General features: G+C 37.0%; 3 protein-coding genes across 3 annotated transcripts; 2 read left to right on the top strand and 1 right to left on the bottom strand.

Moving 5' to 3' along the window:
- The first annotated feature begins 2,300 nt into the window (after nt 1-2,300).
- On the top strand, nt 2,301-7,578 carry LOC147848904 (hydroxyproline O-galactosyltransferase GALT6-like). Its single transcript, XM_087337992.1, has 7 exons — nt 2,301-3,450; nt 4,351-4,565; nt 5,774-6,064; nt 6,142-6,270; nt 6,612-6,785; nt 6,917-7,024; nt 7,186-7,578. The coding sequence occupies exons 1-7, from the start codon at nt 2,526-2,528 to the stop codon at nt 7,387-7,389; spliced, it is 2,046 nt and encodes a 681-aa protein (XP_087194118.1). The 5' UTR covers nt 2,301-2,525; the 3' UTR covers nt 7,390-7,578.
- Nucleotides 7,579-9,198: 1,620 nt separating this feature from the next.
- LOC147848905 (allantoate deiminase 2-like) lies at nt 9,199-12,716 on the bottom strand. The gene is made up of 11 exons (XM_087337991.1): nt 12,469-12,716; nt 12,082-12,176; nt 11,606-11,709; nt 11,220-11,304; nt 11,004-11,120; nt 10,757-10,866; nt 10,517-10,622; nt 10,351-10,437; nt 10,008-10,253; nt 9,676-9,801; nt 9,199-9,548 (listed from the first exon to the last, which is right to left on the bottom strand). Exons 1-11 carry the CDS (start codon nt 12,548-12,550, stop codon nt 9,297-9,299), a joined length of 1,410 nt encoding a protein of 469 aa, XP_087194117.1. The 5' UTR covers nt 12,551-12,716; the 3' UTR covers nt 9,199-9,296.
- A 1,104-nt stretch (nt 12,717-13,820) lies between these two features.
- LOC147848906 (pentatricopeptide repeat-containing protein At3g09040, mitochondrial-like) lies at nt 13,821-16,373 on the top strand. The gene has a single exon (XM_087337987.1). The coding sequence runs from the start codon at nt 13,821-13,823 to the stop codon at nt 16,371-16,373; it is 2,553 nt and encodes an 850-aa protein (XP_087194113.1).
- Nucleotides 16,374-19,167: the final 2,794 nt, after the last annotated feature.

Raw genomic sequence — 19,167 nt, forward strand, 5'->3', positions numbered from 1 at the left:
AATTCAGTAAAAAAATCCCATAATCTTGCCCAAGGCAAACTTTGTCACTAACTTCACAATATACAACCACAATGAAATTCGATGACTATGGTACATCTTCAACATTTCTTCCACCACTTCCTTTGATTTCTCGTTGTTGTAAACCAACAACATATAAAGGCATAAATCTTTGAAGTATCACACAACAATAACGTGATAACCCTCTCCTCTCAAATAAGTTGTTATGCCAAGATAAAAACATTGTCTAGTAAAGCAAGTTAGAAATATATATTTCTAAATTAATCAATAATTCAATGTTGCACAAAATTCACGCCAAGTTGTTTAAATTTCATGTTCCATATACATAGTTGTAAATGCGTTCATTCCAATGTGCCAATAACTTGTCCACAAGTTCAGTTGTTATCATCATTACAATTTACAAACATGATTTAACATCCTTTGCACTTTTTTATGGATTCATAATTAGAGGGAAATATTGTTCCGGGATCCACCAATGATTTCAACAACAAAATTGAAATGCCAACTTATCAAATATTGATATAATGGTAGGATATACATACTTCAACTATTCAATTTTTTTTCTTCTTTTCGACTCAAGTATGTTGTGGATTTATTTGGTGGTGCTGAAATAACTACCAATTGTTTATTGTAACGAGTTTTGAGTTTTTGCAACTTGGGCCCCATTGACTTGATTATTCTTCCAAGTTTAGAAGTCTTGCAACAAAGTGACAAAATGGAATTTGTTATAGGTTTGTGAGAATGTTCATTTATTGCATATGAAATCCCCCCCTCCCCCACCCACCAATGACTTTCGAGACATGCAACTATTTGAAACATCAAGCGGTAACTCTAAACGAGCAATCAATGAATCCAACTCATGTATTCTTCCGTTTTCCAATGCAATATTTATATTTCTAAATCATATTTCCACCACCATTTGCCTTGTTGGCTCTTTTTTATCATAGAGAAATATTTGTAAACTTCACAAAATTGTTGAGTTCCATCGCCAATGCCATAGTAGAGTTAGAACCATGACGAAAACTATCATGCTATAATGCTAGGGACATAAATAATGCATTCCAACTTTCCATTTTCTAATACAATGATTTTAACACTTTCTTTCCAAAATGAAAGTGCGCACGAGTAGAGAAAAAGTGAAAGCATGTAGATTTTTTTCATTCATTTCTCATACTTTTACATAGTTGGGCTCATTCCCAAAGAAGAATGACATATATGTATATTAATCTCACAAGCATTGGTAGCCTTTAACAACGGTAAGGTATGACTCTATGAGTTACACATTGTGCATTAACCCTATGTGTGATTTTGACCTTGATGGTGAGCGCTATTTTTAATGCTGTCATAATCAAAGTCACCTTTTTTTAAGAGAGATGCTATGATCATTTTTGTATAACATCTTTATTCCATCAATGAATTCAAAATATTCGAAAGGTTCAACATTGAAAAATCGATAGAGCAATCACAACAATGCCATACTTTTCATGTCTTAAAAACATCAAAAGTCATATTTGCTTTTCGTGCAACTATAATAACATACCACGCCTCATTAAAACAAGATGCGCATAACTCGAGGATTCTTGTTGCATATTCTAATCTAAAAATAAGGTACATTACCACAAGGTTCTTATGCACCACAACTTACCTTGCTAGTTGTGAGATCCTAGTAATACATCAAAGCATGAATATGCTCAACTTTCACGTGTTGAGATGTCCCGAATCATGATTTCATGAATTTTTGTGTGCTAGTATGCACGACAAGGGGGCTACATTCGAGTGTAACGTCAACATGGCATAACGAACATCGAAGTTGAGTCCATAAAACTGATCAGGACACACGCTAACCATGCCACTATTCCTGGCATGGCATCGAGCATAATGGTGATAGCTATCTGTGTCAGACCCCACCACCCGTGACACGTGCGGCTTAACCAAGCCATTCTGGAGTGGGCTATGTTATGTTACCTACCACACATATGAGAAAGAAAGAAATATTAACGTCTTTTAAGAGGCCAAAATGGCCTATAAGACCAAATAAGAGATTACATCTTGAGTGTTGAGAGAGAGAGACAAAGAAAGAAAGATATATTAACGTCTTCTAAGGCCAAAATTGGGCCATGTGTGAAAGCAATTTCAGGGGGATTTTGAAAGAGAATGGAGCTGCAAAGAAAAGCTGCAAAAAGTAGAGGGCCATAAACAGAGTGAGAGATGTCAGCTTATTTATATACATACATAGTGATAGTATAGTCTAAACATCTATCTCTTCAGGTAAAGAGAAAGAAAAGGAAAGGATGATAACCCCACCCACAAATTACAATGCAGAAAACAACAGAAACACACTCTGTTCCATGAAAGCACCGGCATTTCACTCTGATGTACAGACACTGTCTCTCTCTAGAGTTGCTTAATATATCTTCTTTATATGTATGTGTATATATATATTTACGAAGGTTGTGAAGGCTATCTTCTTTTGGGTCTAAAGCGAAGGTTTTGTCTGGTTTCTGAATATGGTTCAAATTGAGGAAATTTGTATTGGGCTGTGCACACTCCCGAGAACTTCCGCCAAGTTCAGGCCAAAATCAACGTTGTTAGCTATCTTAGCTCTTCTTATTTGTGTCTTGCTAAGTTTGCGGCAAGTCTTGCATTGTAATTTCATCGCATTTCATGGTTCCCTAGCAGAAAAAGAATCATATGAATGGAGAGGCCCAAGGAACATCATTTACTCCAATAGATGGTATCAAGGCAGAAAACTCAAATCTAAGCAATACATAGACAAATATGTCTTCAATAAGGTAAGCTTTCCTAACCCCAGTATAGAAGAAGAGTCTACCCATGTCCATGTTACCACATACGAAGATGAACCACATATTGACACAAAAGCTACCCGTATATATGAAAACTTTCTGACGCAAGAAACTGAGAAACAACGTTTTAAGCTTAGGTCCCTTCAAAAATCAATCCTTATAGCCCAAAGAAAGGGAAAAAAAGCATTGGAAGAGCTTGAATTGACCTCAAATTACTCTCACATTGTGTATGATAAGAGCAGCATTCTATGTCCAAGATCAATCTTTATGGTTAAAGATAAAGATATAAAGAAAGAGAATCATTTTATGAGTCTTCCATGTGGAATCACTATAGGGTCATCCATAACATTGATTGGTGTGCCTCATCCACCACACTATGAAAAAGTACCAAGGATTGGACATATTGCTAATGGTGAACCTGTATCAACGGAGGTCTCACAATTCATGTTTGAGCTTCATGCTCCCAAGGTTAATGGAAGTGAAGAACCCTCGAGGATTTTGCACATAAATCCAAGACTAAAGGGTGATTGGAATGATAAACCAGTGATTGAACTCAATACGTTCCTGAATGGTCAGTGGGGTACAAGTCAACGTTGTGATGGTACATCATCCTTATATCACGAGACAGGTTTTTTTTCTTCTCTCATATCATATCATGCCATACTACAATCATGTGTTACCCATTGTATTGTTGTAATGGAGCTCATATCATGAGACATCTCTCTCTCTCTCTCATGTCTCATTATAACCACATGTATCTTCATGTGTTATATGCTGCTTGTCTTTTAATTGTATTTTTGTGATGATACTCATGCCAGGAGACATCCTCTCTCTCTCTCTTGAAGTTGTTAATGCAACACCACATCTATCTTGCTTCATGCTTTTATATGTGTTAAATACTGTTTGCCTTTTCATGGTGATGTTTGATGGTACTCATATCACGAGACTTATTCTCTTGTATCAGATTACAACCATGTGTGTGTTTATTAGTTAAACATTGTTTTCCTTCAAATTCCAATGTTGTGAGGATACTCCATCTTCATACAAGGCATTAAATATAGTTTGCATTCTAACTATAGTTTTTGGACTGTGGACAAGCCAATATATTGTCATTGCTCATTATAAGCTCTCATTCTTGTAAAAGTTAAATAACTCAATGTATCTGGCACAATAAGAAACTAATCAAACATTTCTCCACATCTAACTAATCTATAACATTCTTTAACAAGAGCATATATCAACCTATTAACTCTTGGCTTGGTCTTTCCTAATGTATATGTAACTAGCTATTTGTCACTTTAGTAGGAACAGAGTTTTCCCAACAAAGCAGAACTTTTGTTCAAGTAGTGCTGAGTTTGTTGTTCATTCTTGATTATATCATTTGTATTCTTTTCTCATATTCATTAAACTTTGTTTCCTTTCAGCCTTTCTTCCACTTATTTCATGGTTTTCATTGCCTATAGATTTTTATCACAGATCAGGGAATTCCGTTATTAAATAACATCATTATAATTTTTTGTCATGCTAGTGGAAGGATCTCTGAAGTGTGAGCAATGGATACAGAAAGGTGACAATGAGAAAGAGTCCCCTTTGTGGCTTGATAGGGCGATTGAAAAATCTGAATTGAGCTGGAAATATCCATTCTCTCAGAACCACTCCTTCATCCTGACAGTCAGGGCAGGACTAGAGGGTTACCACATGAGTGTTGATGGCAGGCATGTTGCATCTTTTCCTTATACCACTGTAAGTTGCTATGGTTTACCCAAACAAATTTGTTTGCTGTGCTCAATTTCTTACAAATGTGTCTGCACAATATCATCAATATGTATGTATATGCGTATTATCTCTATATACACATATGTGTAGAAGCGTTTATGTATGCATGTGTGTATCAACATATGTTATACACACAATGATACATTGCAGGAAGCAATTTCCTATGTACATTCTTGAAGGAATCAACACCTGAAATATTTAATGTCTTAAGTCATTGTTTTCAGCTCTGAAGGTTGTTATTATCATGCATTTCATTTATAGATTTTGCTAAACCAGAACAAGAAGAATCTTTGTTTATATTATTGTAGGCAATAGAATTTGAAAAACAGCCTCCCTTTTATGTGCTATAAGCTTTGTGGATTTATAGGGGGAAATCATGTGTAGTTATGGTGTTATACAATTGAATAAAGAACAACAATATTCTGCATGTCTGCAAACAACGTTGGGTTTTTCTTATGAATTATTGGTTATCTGGCAATTATATTTGTAATCATCAAAATGTTTTATTTCCTCTTCCCATAGGCATTGTGGAAACTGTCATGTTTAGTTGAGAATATTTGTTTCCATTCCTTTGGCAAGCCGCTGACCTAGATGCATTGCTATGTGCATTTCTGTTCCTCTTAACTACTTGCTTGCATGTAACTGAAAGTTTGTCATTTGTTATGGAAAATCTATTAAAAGAATCTTTCCCCAGGTTTGAGTTCACCTTTCCTTATAGGGTAATACACACAAACTTGTACATAGAAAGGAAAAGCATGTATGGTATACCTACATGGCATAATGTCTATATCTATGAATGCTGAAAATATGTTGGTCTACAGCCATCAACATGTGAAACCTTCTATTAGATTTTTTTGTTACCCTTCGTTTTGCTGTGGCATTCAGTCCATACATCAGGTGTGGTTTTCAGCATCTTCCCTATGTTGGATTCCTGATTTGATTTGACATAACCTTGATTTGGGACATTTCTTCCTTATTTAAACCCGAGATACCTTTGTATGTCTTCGAATCTCTCTCTTCTGGCTTGGACATGGAATATGTTGCTGATATATTCTATCATCACTTGGATTGATCACATAGATTTATTTCCTTTTTTGTATGGAAGGGAAAATATTTGATTTTTGTCAACACATATATGTATAAAGAGGGAGATAGAGAGAAATGCTATTTTGCAGGGTTTCATTGAAGAGCTTACGACAGGGTCATATGTTGGAGGTGATGTGGATGTCCAAGCTCTCATTGCAACATCTTTGCCATCTCTCCCACCAAAAAGTATTGATGAGAAAATCTTTGAGAATGGGCACCTGTTGAGAGCACCGAAGTTTAAGAATGGTCCAATTGATCTCTTCATTGGAGTACTCTCAGCAAGTGATCATTTTACTCAAAGGATGGCTATGCGATCATCCTGGTTTCAAGCTGAGCCAATTAAATCAGCTAAAGTAGTGATCAGGTTTTTCGTTGCCATGGTATGAAATGATCACATATATTTATTATATTTTCATTTGTGAAGGTATGATATAACCATGGATAACTATGGTAGCAGCACCCAGATAAAGATGTCAATCTCCATGTGAAGAAAGAAGCTAACTATTATGGTGACATGGTATTACTGCCTTTCATGGATGAGTACAATCTTGTGGTGCTCAAGACCTTGGCAATATGTGAATATGCTGTACGTGTTCTCAAGCTTTCCTTTATTTTTTGCCAGTTAACTCTGTTTTAACCATGGTATCAATATGTGGCTGTGTCACTCTGTGTTTTTATGTCAATTATGGTAAAATTTGAAGTACATATTTCAGAAACTATACATACGCATACGCATACGCATACTCATATAATTTCTTTTCCTTGCTCTCATTGGAGAGAATATTTTAAGGTACTATATTTTGTTGAGTCGCATAGGTGATTGTTGTCTTCTAAAGACATTAATACATCTGTCTTTCTTTATTTCTTCTAACATAAATGACAAATATTCATCGCAGTTAATCTTTTAAATACTCATATTTGGCACAGGTTCACAATGTATCAACTAATTATATCATGAAATGTGATGATGATACATATGTTCGAGTAGATGCCGTGCTGAATGAGTTAAAGATGGAGAATCAAAATCAAGGTTTGTATATGGGAAACATGAACATGTTTCATCGGCCATTGCGAATGGGGAAATGGGCAGTCACATTTGAGGTATATTTCGTGATCACACCTAAAAATTGAAACACAACGATAAAGTCTCTTAAAGAACGATTATTTAATTTTGACATGGATTTTATGTGCATCTAGTTTATGAGGATGTATATTTATCTTGCTCTGAGCAGGAATGGCCCGATGAGGTGTACCCTACATATGCAAATGGTCTAGGTTACATTATTTCAACCAATATTGCGCAATTTATAGTGACACAAAATAGAAGGAAAGCTCTCGAGGTACTGGATCCTTATTTGTGCACCAAATTGTATACTCCTACCTTGTTTGTTATTTACCAGAATGCTGTTCAATTAAATTCTAAATGTCCGAAATTGTATGTTGTTTTGCCCGAAATTCTAAATGCCTTTTTCTTGTTATATGATGTTCTCACTGCTTGTAGCTGTTCAAAATGGAGGATGTTAGCATGGGATTATGGGTCCATCAATTTCAACAAGGTGGTGGAAGTGTCCACATTGCTAACATGTGGAAGTTTTATCAAGCTCGATGTGAGGATGGCTACATAGTAGCCCACTATCAGTCACCCAGGCAAATGCTATGTATGCATAAGAAGCTCTTACAAGGGGACCTCCATTGTTGTAATTAGCTCACGGAAACCTTTCCTTTTGGGGGTTCCCTCACAAAAATTTGACCCTTTGTAAATATACATTTAACATTCTTGATTCATTTTTGTTGTCATATTGATACAACAATTTTAAAGTGAATCCAGATGGCAATTTTGAGAGGTTCATAAATTTCACATTTTATATATTACATAAACAATTCATTCTGCATTCACTTGATTTTGTCATAATTGTTGTATGACCTTGAGGTTTGGTTCCATAATTGTGTTCACCATATCAAATTTGTGAGACATGTGAGGCCACATTGTTATTTTATAACAAATTGGCACATCCTAGTTCGGGAAAAGGAATTGTTTGTGATCTTGAAAAAGAGTTCTGGTGATCTGGGCCCACGTTTTACCATATCTAGAAATTTGAGGACTCCAAGATGTCAAGGATTCATTGAATGCCTCCACAAAGGTTCTAAAATGACTCTTTCAATGTTGTGGGTGATAAGGAAACTTATAGAATTTAGAGTACTCTTGAGCAACAATTTGAGTGGTTATTACACATCATGACATACTCAAGTGAACAAGAGAGAAAGAGATGAGGGGATATCCTTGATGTTGCGGGTCTACATTTGGATGTTCTTTGTGTAAAGTGATTCATCAAACATGGTTAAAGGAGCACATGTCTCATAAAGAGAAGCAGAGGGTGTAACTATGTAAGACAATGGGGGCACACCTAAGTATGGTTTCAATGGTGTACAATATATTATTCTCCATGATTTCTTAGATAGTATTTTGATATGTTCACACGCAAAGAATATGGTTTGGCAATTAACTGGGGCTAGTCAAAGAGAGATCCATAATCTTGTATATGGTGAACAATTCATGATTTTTTAAAGATACTTCCATTAATACATGGATATCTTGTCTTCGGGTTGTATATGAGTTCATTCACCAAGAATAATTCCTAGTGACTTTATAATTAAATCTCATGTGTCTATAACTTGGTTGTATTATGTAATGGGTCCCATAAGGCAATTTGAGATTTCCTGAGCCCAAGGGGGCATTTGTGAACAATTGTTCTCATTTCTCATGAATTACTTGCATGTGGAACACAACATAATTTCTTTATTTAATCTATCATTTCTCATAATTTCTTACGAATCTAGAGTTGTGTTTTTATTTGTGTGTAATTTTACACAATCCCACCCCAACTCATATCTTCATATATTAATAAAGTATACATTTTTGTGTCAAATCTAATATTAATTATATTATATTAATCCGAAGCTAAAACATTAAAAAGCTTTCAACTAGAAATTGAAACATATTATACTTTCTACTTTGAAGAGGTGCAATTATAAATAAAAGATAAAGAGTTCTTGTTGCTCATATATCATTGTAATTGTTCCATTAGCATTCTAGATTTGCTACCAACCTAAGACACCTACACCCACAAATTTTATAAGGGTAATATTAGAGTACTCATGATAGTGAAGCATTATATTTATTGTGATGTAGTAAAGCTTATGCTTCAAACTCCATCAAGATGTGGATTGAGACTTGGGAAGTACTGCTAGTTGTTAGTAGATGTAATCTCATTATCGAGAAAGGCCTTTAGTGCAAGGCTTGCTGCCCATATGTCATCATCCTGCACATGCTCGTTGGGAGAGTGACTTACACCTCCGGTACATCGAACAAAAAGCATACCAACCTTTCATGTCACAAAAAGGAAAGTCAACATAACTACCAAGACAACTAACTCTAATGGGAAAAAACTAGTGCACAAAGAACACTATCATATATGATATCCTAACATTTTAGATATTTACCAAAATACCCCGATGTTTCATGAAATTGCTCGAATAATACCCCTATGTAGTAGTAAATTTTGTACTAGCTAGGGGGACAACTTAGGGGCATCTTGGTAAATACCTGAAGAGTTAGAGGTATTTTGGTGTTTTACTTAGAATGGGCATGAATAAAAGTATTATTAAGACATGCAATCCAAGTCTCATTGCCTTTGTCAAGTGTGCCATCATAGCAGCATCATGTCCAGCACCACTGACAAGAGTTGGAAGAAATTGTTGATCTAAATGTAACCCGGATGCTGGAAGATTGTGGAGAGCTTTTGTTGCTGCCACATTCAAAAGTTCTTGAATGTCTGGATGGCAATGGACTGCTTTTGCTTCATGCTATGTAGCATAGAAAAATTTCCACCAAGAGTAAGAGATTGTAAGTGTCAAGATTCCAAGGCATATTATAAGTTTCAAGATTAAACAAAGTTTGATTTCCACACCAACCACACACACACACACACACCTTGACTGAAATATTAAACAATATCTGCCTATCCTCACATGTCTCTTTGATTTTGTTTTTTATCATGTCAACCGCCTTTGTCCGGACATCGTCATTTTCTGCACGAATGTCGACAGAGAAAGTAACCTATATAGAATGCATTACAAACTAATGTGAACTCTAACATTTTGCAAGTTGTACAACAAAAACAAGACGTTACGTGTTAAACCATGACACAAATGCATTTCCTTTATGCATCATATAAGAAACTTTAAAAGACATTTTTCCAGCAATTTCCTTATAAAGGCAAGCGTTAAAAACTAGAAAAGGATTTTTGAAACAATAACTCTTACTTCACCAGGGATGACATTACTAGCACCAGGCCAGGCTGCAATTTCACCAACTGTGCACAACAAAGCACCTCCAAACATAAAGTGGCCATGTCTTTGGTTCACTTCACTTCTCATAAAGAGAAACTCTTCCGGGTGTTTACAACTGTGCTCAATTCCAACGATTGCAACCGCTGCAGCTGCCATCGGGTCCCTTCGCATAGCCATCGGTACAGTACCAGCATGTCCTTGGGATCCTGTAAGTTTGACCTATATATAAATAACATTTCATTTATCATATATTCAATGGAAAACTTTTCAACTGGCACATGTAAGCCATATTTATTAAAAAATATTTAAAAATTACCAAGAGTCTAGTCTGGCCGGCTATGCTTTCCACTATGCCTAGAGCGATTCCTTGTCTTTCAAGCACTGGACCTTGCTCTATGTGTAGCTGTGAATGCATCATGGCATTTATTTCTTCAGATGGTAACTATTGGAAGGTCTCCAAGAAAGAGGATATGAAAAACCACCTCTATATAACCCCACACATCATCTCTATCATACTTGATATCTTTCACACTTCGAATTGTTCCCGGAAAAGTGGCAAACTTCAGAGCATTTTCTAGCGTCATCCCACTGAAAGCCAAAAACAGGCTTTACGGTTTCAACTACATGTTGCATGTTTCCGGACGATCATGCCAATTTATACTTTATGAAGTATAGATACTAAAAACAAGTTCAAGTACTCAGAAAAGTTAGGAATTTCACACCTTTTGTCCTCTATGCCAAGAAGGTACTCAGGAAATTCCCCTACCAGAGCCGCACTTCCGAGAAAAGTTGATTGAAATCGAATCCCCTCTTCATCGCTAAAAGCAATCACCTGGATAATATTGAATAGATGTTAAGATGGAAATTATACTAAACTTTATATACGTATATATCCTCTGGCATGTCCATCAAAGAGGTCAAAATTTCCTTTTCTAGTTTCACATCAAGTGAAGGTATAATGAGACTTGCCTCAATAGGCCGAGGAAAACTATCAAGTTTTCCCTTTATTTTTAGGGTCTTTACTGCAGCAATAGCAGCGATGATGCCAAGTGATCCATCATACATTCCAGCATCAATGACTGTGTCCTAAAACATGAGAGAAAAAACTTCGAACAAGATTGTTGCAACCTAATTTATCTGTAAAAGATGGTAAAAATACAAGGTGATCTATACTATATTTTATACCAAATGGGAGCCAAACAGCAATGCTGGTGCTGAAGCATTTCCACCATTTACTCGTCCGTGAACATTGCCGATATCATCAATCCAGCTTATGTGGATGAGCAAATTTAAAGTTAGTGATGAAGAAGGAAGAATCATGTTATTAACTTCTGTATTTACAATTAATATAGGATATGCAAAAATCATAGTGTTATAAGTATAAATTCATTGTATAGCCTGTATGGAAGATTTATGGTATATGCATACAGTCATAGGTTAACATACATACACGCATCCAACATTTATGGCCTTGATTGTTTTCTACATAAACCTCAAAGGAATAGAATCTGATTTCCGTATAATGGCTAAAGTTACATATTAATAATCATGAAGTAGTTATATGCCAATACGTTGTCATCCCAGCATCTTGCATCCATTCCTGGATGAGCTTTCCGGCCTCTATTGCTCCCTTGCTCAGGAAGGTTCTTTGCAAATACAGGGGAGAGTCACTTATCTATTGGCAAATTTAAAGGAAAAACTATAATATCAGCATCAGTAGGATTGATTATATGTAAATCATTATTCATCAAATTACAAGATGTTATGAAATCATTTTAGGAATCATTTCCTACTATTCCTACTTAAGAAAACTTCAAATATACAAAATGCATTAAAAGTATTTTGGTAAGGATCAGACATTATGAAAGATCTTGAATAATGGATTCGTTAATACCCCTTTAGAACAACATTTTGAACTTACATACATTAACATTGATATTGATATGTTAAGGTCATCCATTGCCAAGACAGAATTTTTTTAAAGCTTTGAGACAAATTCGTGGTCTTCTGATAATCCATACATAGAGATGAAACAGAAATGGCGTACCCTCGCAAGCTCTTTTAGCCTTGACAAAGGTTCTATCTTCAAGACGTGCAATTCGGCATCTGTTGGAGTCTTAATAGAATCGATTGTATACAATCCTATATATAAGAATTAAATCAAGTACTCCACATTAATAAATATCAAATCATTCCATGAGAGCGCAAGAAAGCTTTCACACGTCATAGAAATGTCATTAGAAACTCACTCATTTAGCATGAAAACATAAAATCAAGGAAATATGTAAAGCATGATAAACAGGAAATGAAGTCAATATGTATATATGTGTACATACCATGAAATCAAGGCAATGTATATGCATATCATGAAATCAAAGGCCATTCATATTATGATTAAAATCCATAGAACCTAAGAAAAGGGATTGCTAATTACCCGGAGCAATCCTGGCGATGAACGAGAGAAGGATGCAAAGAAAGGCTACAAATCGCATAGATTTTGTGAAGAGAATGTCCATTTCTTTGCTATTTTTTAATGACTGAATTAGGGTGGGTTTGAATATTAAGGTTTCACGAAGTAAGGAGAAGACCTCTCGGAAAACAGAGGAAATTCAGATTTTCTCATCCTCCTCTGTTTCTCTTTCTGTGTGTTTGTGTTTCCATGGTTCTTCTTCTTCCATGCATTTTCACACCTTTCTTTACATATATAATATAACCCCCAAAAAAGAACAAACGAACGAAATTTGAAAAGGTTCAACATTTTATTAATCCGGTAGACCGACCGACCGACCGTGTCATGGAGCGAACACGAAACAGTGACGGACACGACATGGCCCATACACTCCAGTGCTAGAAAGGAGGTGGAATGTCTTGAAAAGAAGAATAAGGAGAAGAACATGCACGCATTGGGGCCCATGGCATGAGTGGGTAGAAGTGGCGAAATAAAAGGATGGAATCTATCGAGCATCATGTTAAAGGAATAGCAAAATCGCTCGATGGATCAAGGTGGGTGTCCTCTAACAAGCGTTGACATGATAAATGCCATCCATCTATCATTGAAGAAGATGCCAAACTGATGATGAGGGCTCTAGATTCGTTTCATGTTGTTTGTTGTTGAACGGGCCAAGAAAAGGGCAGGTTGCCTAACTAACGGCCCCGATGGCACAACCGAGTTCTCTTTGTCTTTTTTTGGACACCTGACACACTTGCATCGTGAGGAATATAGATATCGCGAAATGGATCTTCTCCGATTTGTAAGAAGGGAAAAAACTCCTAACCCCGCAAGACAAAAGCTCAAAATGATTTAATGCTTGGCTATGTAACCATCTTCCTGAAATTGCCTCCAATGAAGAAACAAAATTATTAATGGTAAGAGACCCAAATTTATTAATGGTTAAGAGACCCAAATTTATTAATGGTAAGAGACCCAAATTTATCAGTCTGAAAGGCGATGTAACTAGTCTCATTTTCTTGAACCTGATCGGAGGGAGATTCCCCAATCTATATGTATAAGCCTCCTTGTAGAGTCTCTTTGTAATAATCCTTCGTAACTAATGGGAAAGTAGCTTCATTTTGGAAAATAAAATAAAATGGTAAGAGACCCAAATATGTAAAGGAATTAAAAGGGGCATTTGAGGAGATAACCAAAAGCCTGTTTTTTGCTTGGGTGTGTTTTGTTTGGGGGGCATCCTGGGAAATACAGGAAAGCCGGCTGAAAGCAGACAACGACGACATCTCTCGCCCCTCTCTATCGTCTGTGATGATAGACACAGTGAACAAGTCAGAGCTATGGAGCTTGGCCATCATCGGCATCGTGATGGCCTCACACGTGATTACTCATCACCCTCACTCCGTCGTCGCCCTAAGAAAACTTCTGCTGAAGTTCGAATCTTCCCGAAAGCCCAACAGCTGCATTCTGATCAGCTGCAAAAACCTAACCAGACCCCTTCCTCCCTCTCTAGCTCTCTCATAATTGGCTATGTCAAATCGGGCGATCCAAGGCGAGCTCTCGATGTGTATCAACAACACATGGCATCGTGCCCTCCCCCTCCTCCTCATGATGATGATGATTCACACGTTCATGATCTTAGTTCACCTGCCTTTGTGGCCCTGCTTAAAGCTTGTGCGAAGCTACGTGACCTGAAGCTAGGATGTGAAATACATGCCTTCATCAATCGTGACAGAGGTGACCTTGAAAACAATGTCTTTATTGGTAGCACATTAGTTGATATGTATGCGAAATGTGGCTTGATTTCAAAAGCTCGGGTTGTATTCGATATGCTTCCATTTAGGAATGTTGTCACGTGGAATGCCTTAATCATGGGGTATGTCAAGGCAGGGCTTGGTCGAGAAGCCATTATTTGTTTTGATGATCTGCGAGAAGAAGGGATCTCTCCAAATTTGGCTACCTTTATTTCTGTATCGAAAGCTTGTATCAATTGTGGAGATGTTGATGTTGCCCAAAGAATCTTTGTCGAAATTGCAGAACAGGGTCTAGAAAGTGACCTTCTTGCAGGTAGTGCATTCGTTGACATGTTTGCTAAGCTTGGATTACTTGAGAAATCACAAAGAGTATTCAACAAGCTTCCAGTGAAGGATGTGGTCTCCTGGACATCTCTCATTGCTGGATACGCGGAACATGGGAATAGTGAGGAAGCATTGAACTTTTTAGATCAGATGCAGCTTGAAGGTATACATCCGAATTCTATAACATATACTTGTGCCCTGAAATCTTGTGGAAACTTACAAAGCATACAAAAAGGTAGAGAATTGCACTCTGAGATTGCAAGAAAAGGCATGTTGGACAAAGATATCGAGCTTGACAATGCATTGGTCGATATGTATATGAAATGTGGATTTATGGAAAATGCACGAGAAGTGTTTGATGGGATATCGGTTCCAGATGTAGTTTCATGGAATATATTAATTATAGGTTATACTGAACATGAATCAGGAGAAGAAGCTCTCCGATGTTTGGACCGAATGCAATATGATGGTCTTACTCCAGATCCCATCACATTTGTAAGTGCCTTGAAAGCATGTGCAAATATAAATGATGTAATGAAAGGAGCTCAAATACACGAGGAAGTTGCTAAACAAGGTTTATTAGAAAAGAACTTGGTGGTTGGAAATACATTGATTGATATGTATGGCAAATGTGGTTTGCCAGGAAAAGCACAGGATGTGTTCAATATGCTTCCAATTCGCAACATCATCTCATGGACTGCCCTTATGTCTGGATATGTTGACCAGCATTACAATAGAGAGGTCCTTTACTGGTTTTATAAAATGCAAGAAGAAGGGTTGATTCCTGATGCTGCTGCATTTTCATGTGGCTTGAAAGCTTGTGGTAGTCTAGGAGCCATTTGCAAGGGCCAAGAAATCCATTTAGAAATCGTGAAAAAAGGATTGGAAATAGAAAATCTCATTGGTAGCATATTGGTTTATATGTACGCTAAGTGCCACGCCCTTGTAGAAGCACAAGATGTATTTGATAAATTGCCTGTCCAAGATGTTGTCTCATGGACTTGTCTGATCACAGGATATACAGAGAATGGGCAAGGTGGCAAAGCATTAAACTGTTTAGAGAAGCTGCAACATGCAGGCCTCATTCCAAATTCTGTAACATATCTTTGCAGCTTGAAAGCTTGTGGTTATGTAGGAGCAGTAGAAAAGGGTAAAAACATTCATGCTGATATTGTTCAGAGAACTTCCTTGGAAAGAGACCTTGTTGTTGGCATCGCACTCATTGACATGTATGCGAAATGTGGCTTAGTTGCAAATGCATTGGAAGTATTTGAAAAACTTCCGGAACGAGATATAGTCTCATGGAATGCATTAGCCACAGGGTATGCGTTGCTCGGTGAAAGTAGAAAGGTCTTTCATGTTGTTGATAGAATGTTGGAGGAAAGTGAAGTTCCAAACCCAGTAACATTTATCAGTGTTCTTAATGCATGTACTCATCAGGGTCTAGTCAACAAAGGGCGAACCTATTTTGAGTATATGAGTGGATACTATGGCATCATCCCAAACCAAGAACACTTTACGTGCATAATCGATCTTCTTGGCCGAACTGGCCAATTAGATGAAGCTATTGGAATAGTTAAGAAGATGAATGTTGAACCTGATGTGGTGATGTGGCATACCGTGTTGAGTGCTTGCCAGAAGTGGGGCCATTCAGATCTCGGAAAGGTAGCCTTTGAGTGTGCAGTGCATTTGGATGAGAAGAGTGCAGCAGCATATGTCTGTATGTCTAACATTTATGCAGATGTCCGCTTGCAGAAAGAAATAAAAAAGGTAGAAATATTCACACATATGGATCAAACATGGAAGGGGAAGTGACATAAATGGTGAACCACGGGCTAGTGGTATTGGATGGATGCTAATGTGAATTTGTGGATGTATATTTGAAGAAGTATGGGCTGAATACCTCATGTTCCTCCGCAATGACTGTGGGAGCTCAGGTATAAAAGCTCCATATAAACTTCTGTAATGAGGACCTACGGGCAACACTGAGACAGAATTGATGATAAAAGATTTATGGGGTGAAACAAGAACATACAAGCTGCTTATTTTGTGTGCCTGTGTATATCGCCCATTTGAAAAGTAAGAACAGAGAGATTTGACCCTAGACCCAGAGGAAATGACAACTTCTGCCCTATGTAGGTAGCCTTGGGAATCTAGTGGAACTATCTCTCTCACTAGCACCAAAGAGGATGGTAAACTAAGTGTATGTAAATGGAAAATAATGTATCTTTGGGGGAGAGCTGCTGGCCACCTGGCATCAATTACATCTGTGTGAGGTCATGTTTGGTGGGTTGGAGCTATTAAGGTGTCAGTAAGATCCAATGATTTGATAAAACATAGCCAAGAACTTCTACTTCATTCGTGTAAAACGGACTTCTATTAAACAAGTCATATTTTTATTATATTAAAATCCATAGCTTTGTCATAAACATCCTAGCTACACAACACAACATCAGTAAGTTAAGAAAGATATTATTCGTAATTCAGCTAAATGTAGCTGATGTATTCATGAGAACAAAAGTGATAACTTTGAATTAGAGATATCTAGAATAAAGGCTAGGGATGGATCAACCATGGAACAAAGAGACATTTCTTGTCTCGTTGTGTATCATTTACTATATGGAAATTATAAGGCAACTCATAGTGTTTCCCTTACCTTTGAGTCTTCGACTACCAATCTAATAATAGACATATACTTGATGGCATTCCAAAGTTAGCATATATGTCAATGAATGGCAATTCAAGGTTGAATCAGAAAAGTGCTAATTAGTGAATGAAATAATTTCTCCAAGATTGAAATAGAAAATTGACAAAAATTTAACAAAATGTCATGATTTCAAAATGTCAATAATATGTATATCCATATTATATACTTATTATCCATAACTCCCTTATAGAGTGTTTTGCTTTTATGCTTTATTGGCTAATAGCTATCTTGGTGTATTGCACTATGGTCCATTCACAATCTCTCTCTTGAACTCGAGGACAACCCATCTTTGCTATTTACTGAATTATAAAATTTGCAACATTTGCAAAATTATTTCTTCATGGACTTTTAGAATCAAGATGATCTTGTTGAATATAAGCTTATGAGGGCTTTATGGTCAATACACATCCTAATTTATCTATTGTCTTATATAATGTATTGCATAGAATACATAATATTTTGGCATGTGATTCTCCTAAGATTAAAGAAATATATATATTGAATTGAATACCCCAAAAAAAGTCTCCACACAAAATGTAACTATGTCGAACTATAATAGAAAATAAGTTTGTTGGGCATTGCAATTAATAATCTTGGTTGAAAAAGTACTACTAGATGTAATCCAATCACAAAGTGCCACAACAAGACGTGGTAATTACTAATTTGTTTGGTGGGAGGGGGCATTCATTTAATTTGGATGGGGATGTAGGTCATAACAAAAGCAATATGTTTCTTCTTTATTTAAAATTTTATGGACATAATACACATGGTGACTTGATGGCATGTTTGGTTACCAATGTGCTACGATCTTCAATCATTGTGGAAACATATCCATGGCAGTGTGCAATCAAAATACTTCAAGAGTAAATTATCTGTAACCATGATTTCAATCAAAACTTACAATGAAGAAAGTGCACTAATCCAACTAAAATTATGAATTATTTTAAACAAAAATGGCTATTGTATGCGATCTCAAATTCAAATTATGAAGATATCTTTGTAGCATTTGAAAAAGTAGAAAGAGGTTCATCTCCCGATCATGACCTTTTATAACATGCTCCCTTTGAAACATTTTTTATCTTGTTTGATTTATTGTTGATTGATTGTTATGGTTGTTCACATTAATGTCTACTCACCACATCATACCCATATCCTTAGACTAGACAACCCATCCTACTCATCTATGGGACATTGTCACAAAGTTTAACCCCTCTTCGTTGCACTTTTCTAGAGCCGTCGGGAATGCTAGGGGCGGTAGTCTTGCACGGCTAGACCGCATATACATCAGCTCATCCCTCGAAGAGCTCGGGGGCTCCTTTGCTATCTTGGCAGGTCTTACCTTTTCAGATCATTAGCCGGTGAGACTAGACCTTAACCCACCCAACGATAGCAAGGGCAGTCTCAATGTAAAGATCCCCATAAAGATCATGAAGAGTGAAGCGGTGAAGGCCGGTTTACAGAGTATATGGCAAGACACCATGGGCAATAAATCAGCCAGCGAAGATCTGCAGAAAAAAGATCATGAAGAGTGAAGCGGTGAAGGCCGGTTTACAGAGTATATGGCAGGACACCATGGGCAATAAATCAGCCAGCGAAGATCTGCAGAAAAAATTGGCCCTGTCCTCCTTTTTACAACAAGAGACCAAGCGCGCCCTCCAACAGGTTAGAGCCATCGAAACAAAATTAAGGAAGGCCGTTGCGGCAGCGCAACGGCTGTTACAGGTAGACCCTAGTTGCAAATGGTCTAGAGCTAAGCTAGAGGAAGCAAAGATGAAGGTACAGGAAAGGACTCTGGAGAAGAACCGAATGTTGTTTCGAAGAAACGCAGCATGGTGGGCTAGAAAAGACGACAAGGTCAACCGACATTTCTTTCACTATAAGGCACCCAAGGGTGGTGGTGGA

Source organism: Azolla caroliniana, unplaced genomic scaffold, assembly GCF_043228905.1.
Source record: "Azolla caroliniana isolate FFs.n. ecotype wild unplaced genomic scaffold, voAzoCaro1.0.p SCAF_190, whole genome shotgun sequence".
Lineage (NCBI taxonomy): Eukaryota > Viridiplantae > Streptophyta > Polypodiopsida > Salviniales > Salviniaceae > Azolla > Azolla caroliniana.

Bases quoted from the DNA above. Each gene is read 5' to 3' on its own strand.
- LOC147848904 (XM_087337992.1), top strand. From the start codon at position 2,526: ATGGTTCAAATTGAGGAAATTTGTATTGGGCTGTGCACACTCCCGAGA. The intron at 4,566-5,773 runs GTAAGTTGCTAT...GCTATTTTGCAG, and splicing joins CATCTTTTCCTTATACCACT to GGTTTCATTGAAGAGCTTAC. The intron at 6,065-6,141 runs GTATGAAATGAT...CTATGGTAGCAG, and splicing joins TCAGGTTTTTCGTTGCCATG to CACCCAGATAAAGATGTCAA.
- LOC147848905 (XM_087337991.1), bottom strand. From the start codon at position 12,550: ATGGACATTCTCTTCACAAAATCTATGCGATTTGTAGCCTTTCTTTGC. The intron at 10,867-11,003 runs GCAAGTCTCATT...AATATTATCCAG, and splicing joins GTTTTCCTCGGCCTATTGAG to GTGATTGCTTTTAGCGATGA. The intron at 10,254-10,350 runs GTAATTTTTAAA...ATTTATATATAG, and splicing joins CCGGCCAGACTAGACTCTTG to GTCAAACTTACAGGATCCCA.
- LOC147848906 (XM_087337987.1), top strand. From the start codon at position 13,821: ATGGAGCTTGGCCATCATCGGCATCGTGATGGCCTCACACGTGATTAC.